Raw genomic sequence first — 18704 nt, forward strand, 5'->3', positions numbered from 1 at the left:
AGGTACAGCCAGGTTTGGACTCTTGTCTTTAAAAAATCATGACCAGCCCCATTTCAACCTGCTCAAAAAACTCTTCCTTTCTTAGACTGGTCTGTTTTAGACAGGATTACAGTAGGAAAGAATCCAGCATATTGCTGGCAACATGTTTGTATAAAACCAAGTCTTCAGTATGAGGCTCTCTGTCTACATTCCACTTTGGGATCTGATGGGAGTGGGAAATGTGGCGTTTGAAGGAGACAAATTAACAAGAAGAAAGGGAGACAAGGATTCTGCCTTGGGGAGGGAAAGAATACTTGGCTCCTGTATCTCATCTTAAAAACAAAAGGCCAGATTGAAAATGGACCTTGGTGCATGTGTCACTAGGAAGGTGAACTAGCAAGATTTGCCACAGTTACTTGGCCCACAAAACAGCCAGCCATAATTTCAATTGTAGAGACTGTTCCTTCTGTGAGGCAGAAATGCACGTTGCATGAAAGGGGATGAAACTACTCACTATAGTAAGCTTAACACATGAGAGATAATAAGTGGGAGACTATCCTAGAAAACAATGATTGAAAAAGCAGCAACTCTGAGAAAAAGCAGGAGTCATAGTGGACAAACAACTCAACATGAGCTACCAGTATGATGCTGTGGCAAACATCGCTAATGAGATCCTTGGATGTATAAAGAGGGGAGTAGTGATTAAGAGCAGGAACGTGATTTTACCTCTGCTGAAATACCAGTACTGGTGTCCACATTTTAAAAATTATGTTGAAAAACTGGAGAGGTACAGAGAAAAGCCACAAAACTTATTTGAGGGCCAGAAAAAAAACCTAAATTTAGAGGCTTAAAGAGCTTACTCTGTAAATATGATCAAAAAGAACACTGAGATGTGTGATGTTTACAGTGTAATAAATACCTTCACAGGAAGAAAATAACAGGTACTATAGGGCTTTTTAACCTAGTGGGAAAAGGTGTAACAAGAATTGATGGCTGGAATTTAAAGCAAAACAAAGGCAAATTAGAAATAAGGCACAGAATTATTATTTTTTTAACAGTGAGGGTAATTAACCACTGGAACTACCAAAGTAAGTGGAGAATTCTCCTTTTCTAGAGGGTTTCAAGTCCTCAAATCAAGACAGTGGATACCTTTTTAGAAGATATGCTTTAGTCAAGCACAAGTTATTGGGCTCAATACAGGAGTGAAATTCTATGTCATATGTCTCATACTAGATAATCTAATTGTCCCGTCTGGCCTTAAAATTATGAATTTATAAATCTGTAAAAGTGTTTGCAGGATGTGGCCATTTTTTATACATCTTGGCAATGGAATGGCTGATATGACAAAAATGCACATTTACAACACAGTGGATAATTCTCAAAAGTTTGTAATGACGCTAAAGATAACTCATGTTTGGCCTAATTTGAAGGACAGAGGGCCTTTCCTCTTGAATTTTCAGATAAAAATGATAAATGCAAAAAAGCAAAATGCATAGATGATGGAACAATTTTGTTCCTTTCATTTTAGAGAAATCAGAGTTGTATATATAAACAAGTAGCATAAATATTTTATTTCTGTAATGTTTGTGCCTTCAGGAGTACTAACAAGATCATAAACATTGAATGAGGTCATCAAAGAACCCAGAAAAACCATCTGCTTCACCCAGTTTCAAAGAAAATGTCTCCAAGAAAAGAAACAAAAAATACAGAACTGTTTACCTGCAAGATCACAAGAGCATTTTCTATTGAAAGGTCATCTGAGGGTAAACCTTCACTTTTCCAAATTAGTTGCTCACTCTCTGTGCACAGAAACCGCCTCATATCAAATTCTGGCAAATTAAAGATGGATTTATTAATTATATACCATGTACCTGTGCTGACATTTATATTCTGTTTGCGTTACATGTCACTAGTTACAAGAGATTCTGCTGTATACAATACAGTTCTGTATATTTCCTTTATAATTTTTTTTTAAATTACTGATATTTTCTATAGCTCTGATGTTATAGGAGAGTGTTATTAATACATAAAGGATAAAGAAATGATTGTTTTCTGACCATCCTTCATTTTTGGAATAGGCAAATTAACCATATTCCTCCAAGTAAGGGGATCTATACTTTCCACCATTGATTTCTCTGCAGCGATTGTGTGCCTATATGCAATCAAAAGACGTTACAGTCTGTTCGGGTTTATGTCGTTGTGAGTTCTTGGGAAGACATACACCTGGAAGAAGAATCAATTTTTGGCACTTTCCCATCCAGGGATAGCAAACTCAGATCACTGATGATTGCCAAAGCTGTGCCTACATATAGCTACCATACATAAGAACATAAGAACGGCCATACGGGGTCAAATCAATAGTCGATCTAGCCGAGCATCCTGTCTCTGACAGTGGACAGTGCCAGATGCTTCAGAGGGAATAAACAGAACAAGGCAATTTTGAGTGATCCAACCCATTATCCAGTCCCAGCTTCTGGAAGTTGCAAGTTTAGTGACAACCAGAGCATGGTAAATAGCTTTTGATGGACCTGTTCTCTATTAACTTACTTACTTCTTTTCTGAACCTAATTATACTTTTGGCCTTCACAGCATCCCATGGCAACGAGATCTACAGGTTGACTGTGCGTTGTGTGAAAAAGTACTTTCTTTTGTTTCTTTTAAACATGCTGCCTATTAATTTCATCGGTTGATCCCTAGTTCTTGTGTTATGTGAAGGGGTAAATAATTTCTATTCACTTTCTCTATACCATTCATGATTTTAAAGACCTCTATCATAGCCCCCCTTAATCTCCTCTTTTCTAAGGACAGTCCCTGTCTTTTTACTCTCTCCTCATATGGAAGCTGTTTCATACCCCTAATAATTTTTGTTGCCCTTCTTGGCTCCTTTTCCAATTCTAATATTTATGTATTTTTTGAAATGGGACTACCAGAACTGCACCTGGTATTCAAGGTGTGGGCAAATCATGGATTTATATAGTGGCATGATGACATTTTCTGTCTTATTATTGGTCCCTTTCCTAATGTCTTTAGTATTCTATTAGCTTTTTTGAATGCAGCTGCACACTGAGCAGATGTTTTCAAAGAACTATCAACAATGATTCCAAGATCTCTTTCTTGAGTGGCAATAACTAATTTAGATCCCATCATTTTGTATGTATAATTGGGATTATTTTTTCTAATATGAAAGTAGTGTTATTAATCTGTCAAAGCATTATGAATTTCCAAGATTTATAAACAAAAATATGTATTAAAATTATCAATCTCTCTCACTTGTCTTCATGTCAAAGAAAATAAAATACGTACTTTCAAGACCTGATGATTTTGTCCATTCATCCAGACTAATTTTTCGCTGATCCTCTGGAGCAGCAGAAAGATAAGTAATGAAAGCAGCAGCCAACTGAGCTCTTTTAGGCAGAGTGGTTAGTTCATCTGTGATCTCTGAAACCTAAAAAAAAAAAAAAAAAACCACTATGTAGTGGATTCATGACAGATGGCACCTTCAGAGCCAAATGTATGGAGCAATGGCCAGCTTGCCACCCTACAAATATCCAGAATGGGAACTTGAGCCAGAAAAGCCGTGGAAGACATCACCAACCTGGCCCTGTGAGCCGCCACTGTATTAAAAGGTGCAACATTGGTCAATCGGTAGCATAAACAAATACAACCGAAAATCCAAGAAGAGATCATCTGGAAAGAGACTGGGTGGCCCTTGACTCAGTCTGAAAATGTAACAAAGAGTTGAGACAACGACCTGAATGGTTTAGTCCGCTCCAGGTAAAAAGCCAAAGCTCTTCTAACATCTAAATGATGTTTAAATCTGATGGCATTTTTCGTCCCCTTTGCTCAAATGAGGCTTTGGAAAGAATGCTGGTAAATAAATCGCTTGACTCATGTGAAATTTGGAAACCACTTTAAACAGGAATTTAGCATGAGGCTGAAGGAAAACCTTGTCCCTAAAGAAAATTGTATAGAGTAGCTCTGATAGCAAAGCTCACAGGTCCCCTACTCACCTGAAAAGCTATTTTTATTGACAGATGCAAACAGAGAACAAGTTGCTAGCAGCTCAAAAGGCAGGACCCATCAACTTTGCTAGCACCAGATTTAAACTCCACTGAGGAACCAGATTATGAATATAACACAAACACTTTAGAAACCTGATGGACATAGAGTTCGAAAAAATTGATCGGTTATCCACAGGCGGGTGGAAAGCTGAGATAGCTGCCAGATGAACTCTGATGGAACCAAGCCAATCCTTGGTGTTTCAGAAACAAAAGATAATCCAAGATATGTCTAACTGGAGCTTGGTCTGAGGGAATACCTCTTTATATGGACCAGATGGAAAATCTCTTCTACTTAGCAATGTAACTAGACCTACTTGAAGGCTTCCTGCTATTCAGTGGCACTTCCTTAGAATAAATCTGCTCCAAGTCTGTGTCAGCTATGAATCATCCACACTGTCAGGTGGAAGGCCTGAAGTTTGGGATAACAAAGGCTGCTGTGGTCTTGGAAAATGAGATCCACATCTCTCAGGAGCAACAGTGGAGGTCTGACCAATAGGGCTAGTAGGGTTGACAGCCAATCTCAATGGGGCCACACAGGAGCTATTAGAATAAGGTGAGCAGAATCTTGCTTGACTTTGGATAAGACTTTGGGCAGGAATACAACTGGAGGGAGGATATACAACATAGCTACTGTGTTGTCCATGAGCACCAATAAGTTCCACCCCTGATGTGTGGAAGGAATGCCAGAGAAGCCAGATGGATGGCTCATAGCTCCGTGATATTTATATGGAGACTTAGATCCTGGGGAGTCCAAAGGCCCTAAATCTGAAGGTGACCTAAGTGAGCTCCCCAACCTAGATCCAATGTATTTATGACTACAGTGAGACCCTGTTGCAGAGGAGGAAAGTGAACTCCCTCACAAATATTCATAGATTCTATCTACCAATCCAGGAAGGATAACACCTGAGTGGATACTTGGACCACCATGACTATATGACGACGGGCTGGTGAATACACCGAGGCTATCCAACCATGTAGATGTCTGATGTAGATGTAGATGCAGTCTTAGCATGCTGCACCACAGATGTGCACACTGCTATGTGTCCTAGAAGTTTGAGACAGTTCCAAACTGTGGTGATAGGGTGCACCTTTATATCTAGAGCAATGAGTTGCATCATTTGGAACATCTTCTGTGGTAGGAAAGCCCTGGCCTTTGTAAAGTCCAGGACTGCTTTAATGAATTCTGTTCTTTGAACAGGAGACAGGATGGACTTCTGGATGGACTTAGTATCCCCAGCATGACGAAAGTGAATTAAATAATGGCTGGAGAGTACCTGAAACCTGGATCAGCCCCTGACTAGCCAGTCATCCAAGTAAGGGAATACCTAAAATCCTGAATTTCGCAGGAATGGCACTACTAAAGCCATACATTTTTGTGAAAATGAAAAGAGCTGCTGATAGTCTGAAAGGCAGCACTGAGAATTGATAATGGAATCCATTTACCATGAACCTGAGAAATTTTCAGAGACTCTGGTGAATTGCCACGTGAAAATAAGCATCTTTTATTGATGCTAAGGAATTATTAATAGACTAGATTCATCATCTGGAATTTCAGATCTAAAATAGGCCTGAAAACCCCCTCCCTCCCCCCTTTGCTTTTGGGATTAGGAAGTAGTGGGAATAAAATCCCTTCCCTCTGAACATGGGAACATCCTGTATAGCCCCCACAAGGAGGAGAGACTGAACCTCCTGAAGTAGCATGCACCTGTGAGAGCGGTGCCTGAAATGGGAAGGTGAAGAGAAGTGGGAAAGGGGAGTAGAAATAAATGGAAGGGTGTATTCCAGTTCTGCTATGCTTAAGGCCCCTCTGATGCAGGTCCAAGCACTTAGGAAGCAGGATAGGTGGTTGGCAATAATAGGGGTCGGGAAAAATGGCACTATGGGGAGCAGTACACTGCTCTCAACCAATGGGTCAAAATGACTGCTTAGATGATCCAGATTGCCTAGAAGAGTTGGCAGCTGAAGAGACGAATAGAGGAGAAGGATGCCTCTTGCAACCCTGACCCTCTTTTTGGACAGGTCCTGGGAATGCAGCAAGAATGGCAGACACTTTTGGGAATGCTGTGGAAGGAATGGCTTTCTTTTTGCCACCGGTACATAGATCCCCAGAGACTTAAGGGTCACTCTTGAATGCTTAAGGTTCTGAAGCCTCTCATCAAGCTTTACTGGAAAACAGCAAGAGGCCTTCAAATGGGAGGTCTTGAATTGTTTGTTGCACCTCCAGCGGCAGGCCTGATTCCTGCAGCCAAGATGAACATCACATCATGATGGCGGAGGCAATAGCTCGAGCTGCAGAGTCTGTCACATCCAGGCTCACCAGCAATGCTGTTCTGACAACTAATTTGCTTTCCTCCACCAAAGCAGAGAACTCCTGCTTTGCCTCATCAGGAATCTTGTCTTTGAATTTCAGGATATTACCCCACAGGCTGAAGTCATAACGACCCAGCAGAGTTTGCTGGTTTGCAATCCTGAGCTGTAAATCTCCCATGGAATAAAATTTCTGGACAAACAGATCTAGGGGTTTTTTTTGCTTCCGTTCCCTTTGGAGTAAAGGCCTGGTTTCCTCACCTTTCCTTTTTGTTGGCAGCTATGACCACAAGAGAGACTGGAAGAGGGTATCTGGAAGAGTGCTTGAATCCCTGTGACGGGACATAATATCTCTTCTCCACTCTTTTGGCAGTGGGAGGCAGAGAAAAGGGAGTCTTCCATAAAATCCTGAGAGGCTTCAGAATAGCTTCATTTATAGGAAGAGCTACCCTTGAGGGTCCTGTGGACGCTAAAACGTCCACAAGCCCATGTGACCTTTCTTGTACCTCTTCTGGCTGGATAGCTAAAGTTGCAGACACCCTCTGCAACAAGTCTTGATGAGCGTTAAAGCCATCAAGAGGTGGGGAGGTAGACTCAGCCACTACTGCCTCATTGGGAAACAAAGAAGAGGCTAAAGGTTGTTGAGGAGGTCCCTCCTCTAACTCCTCTACAGGGGAGTCCCCAGCATGCAGCTCTCTCTGCACAGTACTAATCCCAGTACCGAGGGAACAAAGATGGTGACTCTCTTGTAGATGCTCCCAGCACCTGGCTGATGTAGAGGTGCAGGAATGGAGCAGAGAGGCTCTGGAATGTGGAGGGAAGCCCCAAGGGTCCAGAAGGTAACCAGATCTATGTAGGCCACTGACTCTTAGAATGCTGAGGCTGTGAATGGTACCACACCAGACAGGCACCCCACTGGGTCTGTTGGGCATGCTCAGGTTGGAACACAAAGGATCCAACTTCCGAATCTGATGTAGAGTCCATTTCTTCTGACCATGGGGGAGCTGAACTTGTTGATACTGGGGGAAAGGGGTTCCAGGCCTGGAGAAGAGGGAACCAGTGAAATCATTGCTGGCTTGCCTCTAGATGCAATACATTGTAGAGATGCTGCAAGAGTAGAAGTGGGTGGTACCAAGTAGTGCTCTGGAGCTTGAGCCGGGACCGCGGGAGTGTGGTTCCAATATCTATTCCATGCAAGGCTCCTGAATCATGGGAGAAGCCAGTACCAACAAGTTAAGCAACTCTCTGGCTGCCTCAAAACCCTTGCATGTTGACGGCATTGGAAAGGGCTGCTGAGCCTGCGGTACTGAGAGGTGTGCTGATCTTTCAGGGATTATTCTCAACAGGCCCTTCCTGGGTTCTGGAGTCAGCAATCCCTGCTGTCTCACGGATTGCTTTTGGGCGGGTATGACTGTTTGGAACGTCCCACTGAGACCTTGTGAACTTCTTCGAGGGTCCCAGTACCAAGTCCTTAGGAGACTTATGCAGTCTCTTCTTAGGCACCAGCGATGTAGATTTGCCTGAGAACTCTGTCAGAATGGGAGGAAGCACTCCTAACAGACTTGGATCTGCTCTGTACCCATTCAGAGCAGGAAGGTTCTGATGGCGGACAAAGTGCAGACTCCATGAGTAGGTACCTGAGCCTGGAAACCCTGTACCCTTTTCAAATGAGATTTGAACCCACTACAAATGTGACGTTTGTCACTGACATGCACCTCTCCCAGCCACTTAAGGCATCTGGGATGTGGGTCACTCACTGGCATAGATCTGTTACATGAAAAACAGGCCTTGAAGCCAGGAAAACGGGGCATCAGTCCAGTATCATGTCCAGTGTCCCACCAGGCACCGGTAACCCCACATTCTAAACTTAATCCTATAACTAACCATTTACAGATATACTATACAAGACTAAAAACTATTGCACAGCTACTATTTACACTGTAAATACACAAATAGTGTAAGGGAGGGAAAATATGAAGAAACAAAGATCATCGCTCCAACAACAACCATCACTAGTGGTAGGAAAGAACTGTGGTGGGTCAGGGGCAGTGCAGCCCTTTATACTTGTGCGAAGTGGCACAAGGCACCAGAGGGCGTTAATACTTCCCCGACAGGTATTGCCAAGGGAAAAATCTCTGACAACTGTGCCTAAGCCACATACACACACTTACGATGGAATGGACACTTGCAATCACTAGACCAACTATAAAATTGTGACATTTTCATGAGTAGAAAAGCCACAGGATCATTTTGGGGGCTAGATTCTCTACAGCGACCAGTTTCTGCTTAGTGTAGCCGATGGGGCATCTCCAAAGAAGCTAGCTGCAGTTTTACAATTCCTTAAATGAGGATTAGCAGAGATGGCTTGAGAGAAAATATTCTTTTTCTCCCCAGTGTCAGTGGTTACCAAACTGTGATAAATTACATATGCCAAGATTTCATAAGTAATCCATGATTTTGCGTGCCTCAATTTCTGAGTTCCCAATATGAGACACATAAAAGCTGATTTTGAGACATTTCTGAAAAATCAAGCCTGTTCAAGGTGTCTCAAAATTGGGAACCCAAACTCACTAGACACTTTTGATAATCTTGGCCATAAAACAGTCACATGACTGCTGAGACTCATAACAGTTTTACATCATTGAAATTATAACACATTTTATCATATTAATTAAATAATGCATTTTGTTTACATTCAGACCTTATCTGACAAGAAAACCTAAATAATGGAATAGGAGAAAGTTTCAGAAGAAATTTAAAATAAAGCTTTTGAGTGGTGACAACAGCTTTTAAATATAATGGAATAAACATTTAGAGCTGCAATAGAGTGCCACATAGTTTATATTCCATAAACACATTTTATGATCAAACAATTGCCTTTTAAAAAAGAGAATGTGAAGTATTAAGTCAAGTTTTTTATACAGTGGCATCTATTTTATGAAAGTTTCTGTAACAAACCTGCGTGTTCCATCTCTTGTGCTCCCTATCAAGTTGATTAATCAGTACCTCTGCGGCTTTGAGTGTTTCTTGTGCTTTAACTACTTCAGCTTCAAGTTTAGCTGCTTCAGTTGTTCTACTCTGGAACCTGTAAAAAAACTATACTTTTAAATTATTGCCAATTTAACTATACTTTTAAATTAGGTGTTCATTCATCGGGACTTCATAATATGTGCTTACTATACATCCAAATATGCTAGTAAATGAAATGCAGTATATTTTGGAAAAATAATATACAACAACTTATTTGTAAAATGAGAGACTTCACTGAATCATCTAGTTTTAAATCTGTGCTAAGTAGTTGGCAGAAATCACCAATATTTTTGTGCAAATGATGTAGTGGGTGGTTTAGTAACATCCACATTAGTGACGCTTTAATGTACTTTAATGTAACAGGACATAAATAGCATCAATTATTTTTCCTTTTTTTAAATGAAGGAACTAACTTCATAAAAGCCCTTACATCAGATATTTCCCTTTCCCTCTTTGCATGGTGCTGGTTACGCTTGGAGCTGTGTGCACAATTTTGGGTACCATAATAAAAGGTTTGGTTAAAAATGAATTTGAGTAAAGAAATTCCACCATAGATTAGAAAAAAAGGCCATTCTATGCCTCTGTGGTATAACAGTACCTGATGGGATGGCACAAAGAAGAAAGGGAGATACTGTCACTGATTGGTCCCAATAATGAAAAATGTCTTACTAATAAATTTCCTTTCTGCTAGCAACATCTCCCACAATTCTGGACTTCTAAGTTGCTCTCCTGTCTCTGAAGCTTATGGCAAGGACAGCTCTTCAGGACATGTTGGACACAGCAGACTCAGCAGTTTACTCCATGTTATCTGCTATTTCTATGAGTAGGAGTTTGTGGCTCCAATCTTCTGGTCTCCCTCCTGAAGTAGAGCAGACATCCAGGATTTGCCATTTGAGGGTCCATCCTTCTTCTCAGAAAAAGATGGACAATAGACTGCATAGCCTAAAAGATGCCAGGGAAACATTGAAGTCCCTTGAAATTTATACACCTGCAATAAGGAAGCAATTCCAGCACCCAGCAGGCTCACAAATATCAGAGCTTAATACCTTGTCTCCAAGACCTGCTGATAAAAATGGGAAGGAATTACAGGAGGCGACCACCACCCCCTTCATCACATGTGACAGAAGAATCCCTTTGACCAACGGCTAACTCTAAACATGCATTTTGACAGGCTTGTTGAGGGTAGCATACCACTGCTTGAAGATGAATCTGTTCCTATCCATACCTTTGCCAATCATCCATCCCACTTCCTCAGTGCTTGGACTCACATCACATCAGATCAGTGGATCCTAAGCACAATGGACCTGGGATATTCCCTTCTGTCTATATTAGTTTCTATCACCACACCCCACCCCCATCCCTCTTCAGGGGTCACTCTCATAAGATCATTCCTCAGCAGAAATGAATCGTTAATGTATGACCATCTTCTTTGGTCTAATGTACCTAGTTATTTTTTCTCTCTGGAATATTTGCTAATGATATTATGCAAATTTTATATTTTGGGAATAACTCATCTGACAGCAAGCAAAAGCTGTGTGGCTCCATAATGAAGGTGCTAGCTGTAGACCAAATGACTGCTTTTCAAATTTCTGAAGTGGATGCACTTGCTCATTCCACCTCAGTCCCTTTGTAGGCTTCCACAATACATAGTTTAATCTATCTAGTGATGGAGAACTTGGAAGCTCTGAGGTTCTGGCAGTTTGGATGGAAGGACACAAATAAGGAGCCCAACCTTCTTGTGGATTCTGTGTGTTTGAGATAGATTTTCCATGCTCTTCTGACCTCTATGGTGTGCCACAGCTTTTCTTTTGGATTTTGTGGTTTTGACAGAACAAAGGAAACACAATTTCTTGGGATGTGTGGAAGGAGGAATTTACTTTAGGAGGAAGGGATTCTGGCATCCTGAGCACCAGCTTGTCCTCATGGAACATGCAGTAAGGCTCCTGTATAGGGAGGAGTATAAAAATATTGCTCAGGCGTGCAGGAGTGAAATCAGGAAGGCCAAATCACACTTGGAGTTGCAGTTAGCAAGAGATGTTAAGAGTAACAAGAAGGGTTTCTTCAGGTATGTTAGCAACAAGAAGAAAATCAAGGAAAGTGTGGGCCCCTTACTGAATGAGGGAGGCAACCTAGTGACCGAGGATGTGGAAAAAGCTAATGTACTCAATGATTTTTTTGCCTCTGTCTTCACGCACAAGGTCAGCTCCAAGATTGCTGCACTGGGCAGTACAGCATGGGGAGAAGGTGACCAACCCTCTGTGGAGAAAGAAGTGGTTCGGGACTATTTAGAAAAACTGGACGTGCACAAGTCCATGGGGCCGGATGCGCTGCATCCGAGGGTGCTAAAGGAGTTGGCGGGTGAGATTGCAGAGCCGTTAGCCATTATTTTTGAAAACTCATGGCGATCGGGGGAGGTCCCAGATGACTGGAAAAAGGCTAATGTAGTGCCCATCTTTAAAAAAGGGAAGAAGGAGGATCCGGGGAACTACAGGCCAGTCAGCCTCACCTCAGTCCCTGGAAAAATCATGGAGCAGGTCCTCAAGGAATCAATTATGAAACATTTAGAGGAGAGGAAAGTGATCAGGAACAGTCAGCATGGATTCACGAAGGGGAAGTCGTGCCTGACTAACCTAATTGCCTTCTATGATGAGATAACTGGCTCCGTGGATGTGGGGAAAGCAGTGGATGTGTTATTCCTTGACTTTAGCAAAGCTTTTGATACGGTCTCCCACAGTATTCTTGCCGCCAAGTTAAAGAAGTATGGGCTGGATGAATGGACTGTAAGGTGGATAGAAAGCTGGCTAGATCGTCGGGCTCAACGGGTAGTGATCAATGGCTCCATGTCTAGTTGGCAGCCGGTTTCAAGCGGAGTGCCCCAAGGGTCAGTCCTGGGGCCGGTTTTGTTTAATATCTTTATTAATGATCTGGAGGATGGTGTGGACTGCACTCTCAGCAAGTTTGCAGATGACACTAAGCTAGGAGGCGTGGTAGATACACTAGAGGGTAGGGATCAGATACAGAGGGACCTAGACAAATTAGAGGATTGGGCCGAAAAAAACCTGATGAGGTTCAACAAGGACAAGTGCAGAGTCCTGCACTTAGGACGGAAGAATCCCATGCACTGCTACAGACTAGGGACCGAATGGCTAGGTAGCAGTTCTGCAGAAAAGGACCTAGGGGTCACAGTGGACGAGAAGCTGGATATGAGTCAACAGTGTGCTCTTGTTGCCAAGAAGGCTAACGGCATTTTGGGCTGTATAAGTAGGGGCATTGCCAGCAGATCGAGGAACGTGATCGTTCCCCTTTATTCGACATTGGTGAGGCCTCATCTGGAATACTGTGTCCAGTTTTGGGCCCCACACTACAAGAAGGATGTGGAAAAATTGGAAAGAGTCCAACGGAGGGCAACAAAAATTATTAGGGGTCTGGAGCACATGACTTATGAGGAGAGGCTGAGGGAACTGGGATTGTTTAGTCTCCAGAAGAGAAGAATGAGGGGGGATTTGATAGCAGCCTTCAACAACCTGAAGGGGGGTTCCAAAGAGGATGGAGCTCGGCTGTTCTCAGTGGTGGCAGATGACAGAACAAGGAGCAATGGTCTCAAGTTGCAGTGGGGGAGGTCCAGGTTGGATATCAGGAAAAACTATTTCACTAGGAGGGTGGTGAAACACTGGAATGCATTACCTAGGGAGGTGGTGGAGTCTCCTTCCTTGGAGGTTTTTAAGGCCCGGCTTGACAAAGCCCTGGCTGGGATGATTTAGCTGGGAATTGGTCCTGCTTTGAGCAGGGGGTTAGACTAGATGACCTCTTGAGGTCCCTTCCAACTCTGATATTCTATGATTCTATGATAAGGCTGCCAGCTCCAACACTCACCTGGCGGATATGACAGCTATTAACTGAGGAGTTATCAGTATTTCCATTGCCTGTTCTCATTTTATTTTCTGGACCACTCTTCCCAGTAATGGATACGGTGGAAACACATAAAGCAGGCCCTGCGGTCAATTGTGTGATATGACATCTGTCCCCATGGATATGGGGTCTGCCTCCCTTGTGAAGTATTTTGGCCTCTTTCCAGTCATATGATTTGCTAACAGATCACTTGAAGGGAGGCTGAATGTCTGAACGATGAGATAGAAAACCTCCTGATTCAGACACCACTCAGAGTTCTTGAACCCCGTGGCTGCTCAACCAGTATTCTTTTGGTTCAGACACTCTTTGATGTGGATCGCTCTGACAGACAGCCTACTTCATTATTCTGCCTACTTCATTACTTATATTGCTTCCACATTAGTACTCGATTCCTTCTTCCCAATTAGTTGTTTAAATATGCAACCCAAGTCATATTTTGTGATTGAACCAGAATGTGGTTCCCACTTAGACTGCAAGCTTTGCCGAGCTAGTTTGACTGCTCCCAGCTCTAGGAAGTTTATGCTGTGAGCCTTTTCTTCCTCGCTCCAGAGGCCTTGAGTTGTTTCAATCTCCAAGTGAGCTCCCTAGCCCTCCAGGCAGGCATTGGTTGTGAGGACTAAAAGATGTGGAAGGCAGATAAGCATGCCTTTCAAGATATTGTTGTGGGCTGATCAACATTATAAGGAGTTGAACATCTGTATTGGAACCCCTACTTGATTGTTCATGTGTTCCGGGGAGTGGTCCCACATCTTTAGTGTGAAGGCTTGAAGACTTGTGATGTGTGATTGTGCCCATGGAGTGATTCCTAAGGATGATACTATGAGTCCGAGCAGTTGGAAAGCACAGTGTTATTGCAGACCTCTTTTGGCTCTGGATCAAGAAAATAAATTCCTGGATGAAACTAGAGAACTTTTCTTGGCACTGATGATGAAGCTGTGTGGCTGGAGAAGATTCAGCATCCAAGACATGGCCCTGTGAGCTGACTGCGATGGAGCTCTGATCAGGATGTCATTCAGGAAGTGGTACAAGTGAGTTCTCTATGACCGGAGCCTGGCTATTATCACCACCACCATCTTTGTAAAAACCCTGGAGCCCAAAGACAAGTCAAACAGGAGTGTTTGGTACTGATAAAGTTTCCTAAGGCAGGCAAACATCAGAAGTCTGTAGTGGCGTGGTCTGATAGGGATATGGAGATATGTATCCACACTATCTACTGAAATCCAGAAGTCCCCCTAGAACAAAGATGACACCATAGAGGCCAGGGTCTCCATTTGAAACTTTGTTTTCTTCATCCACTTGTTGAGCCTTTTGATGTTGAGAATATCTCTGATAGTCCTCATGCACTTCTGTACAATGAAGATGAAGTAGAACCCAGAGAATCATCTCTATTACTCCCATATCCTCAATGTGAGATATTTCCTTCTGGATCAGATTATGTTTTATAGGTTTGCTGGAGCTGGGTGATTGGATGATGAACTGATGGGGTGCAGACAGCAGCTCGAGGGAGTATCCCTGGCTCACTATTTCCCTGACCCACTTGTTTGTGGTCTATGAAAACCATTCCTCCAGGAAATGGAAAATCCTGCCCCCTAGATTCAGCTTTGGGTGAAGGCCTATGAGATCTTTGTCATAAACTGGATGTTGGGTGGCTGAGGTCCCTCAGGACTTCCTCCCTGGATCTCGATACCACTGTTTTCCCTTGCAGAATCTGTCGTCGTTTTATTGGTACCTCTGCGAGGACAAGAAGTGAAAGGAGTGCATCTGTCTGACCATTCTATATTCTTTCCTGAGGGCTCTCAGTGGGAAAAGAGGCACTCTTTGCATTTTGCTGCATTGTCAGCCACATTATCCAGGTTTTCTCCAAAAAGGAAGGAGCCTGTAAACTTAGCTGATTTTAGAACCTGCTTAGAGTCAGTAACAACTCCCAAGGATAGAGCCATAGATGGTGCCTGGCTGAACTGGAAACCCTGGCTCGGACTGAGAATGTCATTGCATCCCTTGAGTCATCAGCTATTCAAACACGGTTGCTAGGAAGACTTTAAAGTGGAGCCAAAGTCAGGTGATCTCTGTCCTTAAGGGCTTTAAGGTCTTCCGGCTAAGAGAGATGGTCCTGCAAAGCAGGTAGCTGCCAGGGACACTTGGAGGGTAGTAGAGGAGGCTTCATAGCTCTTTTTGAGGGTGGCCTCTATATTTCTATCCATGAGGTCCTTAAGGTAGAACTCCCCTTCTGAGGGAATAACTATATCCTTGGCAAGTGACACTACAGTGGCATCAATCTTGATTATCTCTGCAACAGAGCCCTTTGGTTCTTAAATGTTACAGAAACTGAGGTTGCTCTTGTTAATATGCTTCCTCTTATCAGACTTGTTCCATTCATCCCTAATCACTTGCTTGAAGGAGACGCAAAGGAGTACTGCAGCCTCAAGAGAGTATTTTGAGGGGAGACATTTACTCTGAGGCTTACTCTTTGGGGCCTGCTCAGATTTCAGAGGCAGATAGCTCACCTTCCTCAGTGGAGATGGAGAAAGAGAAGTCAGAGGACTCATATCTCCTGGATTTTTTGTACTTTTTCTTTCCCTTTTTAGCATTTTCAGATTTTTTAACATGTTTAGCTTGCTTTGGGAGTGCAGAAATGCTGCTGTGGCTTTGGTGAGGACTTTTGTGACTGGCCTTTCTTAGGGCCTAGAGCCCTTTAGAGAGGTCTGTCTCACAGTCCTCCCCCAGTGGGAGAGGGGTGCAGAGTCTTTGCCAGAGCCCTCCTGGGTGGTTTGTGAGAGAGGACGGCTGCTTCTTTTTCCAAGGTGCTCAGGATCCACTTTAAGACTTGGGGGGTGGGGACTTGTGGCCCCGCAAGCCTCCCCTCTTTGTTTTGAAGACGTCCCCTAGGATTTATCGCAAGTCAAGTGGTCAGGGTCCTCCTCACTTCTGGAGCCCCTTCCTGCTTTGCACTGGGGCTCCTGGTCCATTTTCCCCCCATTGGAGTTGCAGCTGCCTAAGTGGGTACAGGACCTAACCTACCTATCTGACCTGCAGCCCCTGGACCTAATGGAGTTAGGAATGGAAGGCTGGGTGCAGACTGGGCCAAACTCTACATTTGTTGATCCTGGGAAGGCTGCCTCACATATAAGTATGTCGACACTGTAATTAAACAGCTGTGACTGGGCTGTGTTAGCTGACTCAGGCTCGGGCTGCAGAGCTATAAAATCGATGGATAGATATTCGGGCTGAGGCTGGAGCCCAGGCTCTGAGACTCTGCAAGATGCTTTACTACAATCTAGGCATACATGCTTGGGTTTGGCCCAGTGCTTTCTTGGCTGCTTGGTATTCTTCTGAGGAGCCAGCAGAGAGATGCTGCAGCAGAGGCTCAGGGAGCGTTAAACCCCAAGTTGTTAACCAACCCAGGGAGGAGGAGGAATGCCGAAGAGGAAGAACATTGCTTCCGACTGTCCAAAAAACTGGGCAAAAAAGTTAAAATAGAAGAAGGAAGGGCAGAAACAAAAGAAATTGCCACTGTCTGCTGCTGCAGAGGGAGAGAAAACTGGTGGCAAGCAGGTGCTGGGAGGGGGAGGGAACCAGAACATGCGTCTACAAAACGCTGATCTGCCTCTTGAGCTGCAGGGAGAGGAGAGCAAACCACGTGTCCAGAATCATAGGAGACCATAGGCTACAGAAAAATAGAGCAGTGGATTAAAACCAAATGAAAGAAAACTAGTTGTCCTCTTTTAGATAGAGGATGACAAACAGCTTCTATCTGAACTTTTCTTAAGCCTCAGGAAGACATCTCTAGACATTTCAAGAATAAGGAGTAATCAAACGCAACCGTATTTTTGCTGTGAAGCCTTTTCTGTTAAAGTAGCATTAACATATTAAAATCAATCAACAAAATTATTATGAAAACCATTCCAAAGACATGTAAGCAAAACCAACGTACTTATCTTTTAGTTCTGACACTTTTTGACCAACAGAGTTAAGCAGATCTTCTAGCTTCTGTTTTCTGTCTTCAGTTTTCTTTAGGTTACTAAAAAATAATTTTCTACTTTATTACTGATGTAGATTCAGATTCATACCAACCAAAAAGCAAAAACAATAAAAAATATTTAAAAAATTTAATAGAGGAGATAGCATTTAGGACTTTCTCACCCAAAGACACAGGCCTTCCTTGATTTTTGTGACCCGTAAATGTCAAAGATAGTCTCAGTTTTCACTTTAAAAAAATTTTTCTAGCACTGTTTATTATAAAAACAGCCTTGAAAATGTAAACCAAACACTAATATTGAAAGTTTGTCACTGTGATTCTTTGTGAAGATCAGGGGTCATGCCAGCTCTCTCCAAACACCCAATCAGGACTGACTTTTGGGACTTTGGAAAACCATGGCCACAGGTCCCCCAATTTATAGTGATCTGAAGACTAATTCACTGCTGCAGAGACCCAGTAGCCATGACTGTGCTAAAACCACCCTAAGATATCTCCTAACCAGCTGCCTGCAGAGAAAGAAACTGCACCTCTCGTAAAGTAGCAGGAGTTTCATTGAGATCACCTAACAGGCTATATTGGGTTTAGGTTTCTACATCCAATAAAGTAATGATTATGAACTAGTATGTGACACTTGCGTTATTTCATAGAGTCACAGAATTTAAGGCCAGAAGGGACCATGAGATCATCTAATCTGCAATCCTGTATATTTATCCTTCTAATTTATACATAACCTATTTCCCCATCTTTCCATTTGTTTATTTATATACACACACTGCTGTCATCATTTTGCTATTGAACCAGGATGCACTTTTGGGCAAAGTTGTGCAAAAGTTATGTGCAATCACTTTTTAAAAATATTTAATTAACAACACTACAGGTATCTTTGGAATGCAGAACAACTGCAGAGTAAAATGCATCTTACTCACGCTTCCAATCCTGCCTGTTCTTTTTCCAGAGGCTGAATTCGTTCCAAGACATAGGAATACTGGACATTGGCCTTAACCCAAGCTGCAAGTGGAGCAGCTGCAATACTAGCTCGTTTAGCATTCTGAAAAGAAAAATCAATACAAATTATAAAAAGGTCCTTACTGAATTTCACACACCAGAGATACTGCAAAGTGGACTTTGAGGATAACTCTCCAGGCGAGGGAACTCCAATTATTAGGAAGAGACTGGTAATAGTTATGGGGGATTCAATCATTAGAAACATAGATAGCTGGGTTTGCGATGATCGAGAGAACCGCATGGTGACTTGCCTGCCCGGTGTAAAGGTTGCAGATCTCTCGAGACATCTAGATAGACTTATGTGTAGCGCTGGGGAGGAGCCAGTGATCATGGTACATGTAGGTACCAATGATATAGAGAAGGATAGGAGCGAGTCCTGAAGGCCAAATTTAGGCTGCTAGGTAAGAGATTGAAATCCAGGACCTCCATGGAAGCAT

At 42.9% G+C, this 18704-nt stretch overlaps 1 protein-coding gene across 3 annotated transcripts in view; it reads right to left on the minus strand.

Moving 5' to 3' along the window:
* DYNC2H1 (dynein cytoplasmic 2 heavy chain 1) overlaps positions 1-18704 on the minus strand; it is a 418528-nt gene that overhangs the window by 239178 nt on the left and 160646 nt on the right. For all 3 annotated transcript variants that reach the window (XM_024099590.3, XM_024099589.3, XM_024099588.3), the window contains 5 exons: positions 18189-18310; positions 17218-17304; positions 9306-9432; positions 3283-3424; positions 1699-1808 (listed from right to left, as the gene is read on the minus strand). In XM_024099590.3, coding sequence (XP_023955358.2) covers positions 1699-1808; positions 3283-3424; positions 9306-9432; positions 17218-17304; positions 18189-18310 — 588 coding nt within the window. The remainder of the gene's footprint in view (positions 1-1698; positions 1809-3282; positions 3425-9305; positions 9433-17217; positions 17305-18188; positions 18311-18704) is intronic.

The sequence above is a fragment of the Chrysemys picta genome, chromosome 1 (assembly GCF_011386835.1).
Source record: "Chrysemys picta bellii isolate R12L10 chromosome 1, ASM1138683v2, whole genome shotgun sequence".
NCBI lineage: Eukaryota > Metazoa > Chordata > Testudines > Emydidae > Chrysemys > Chrysemys picta.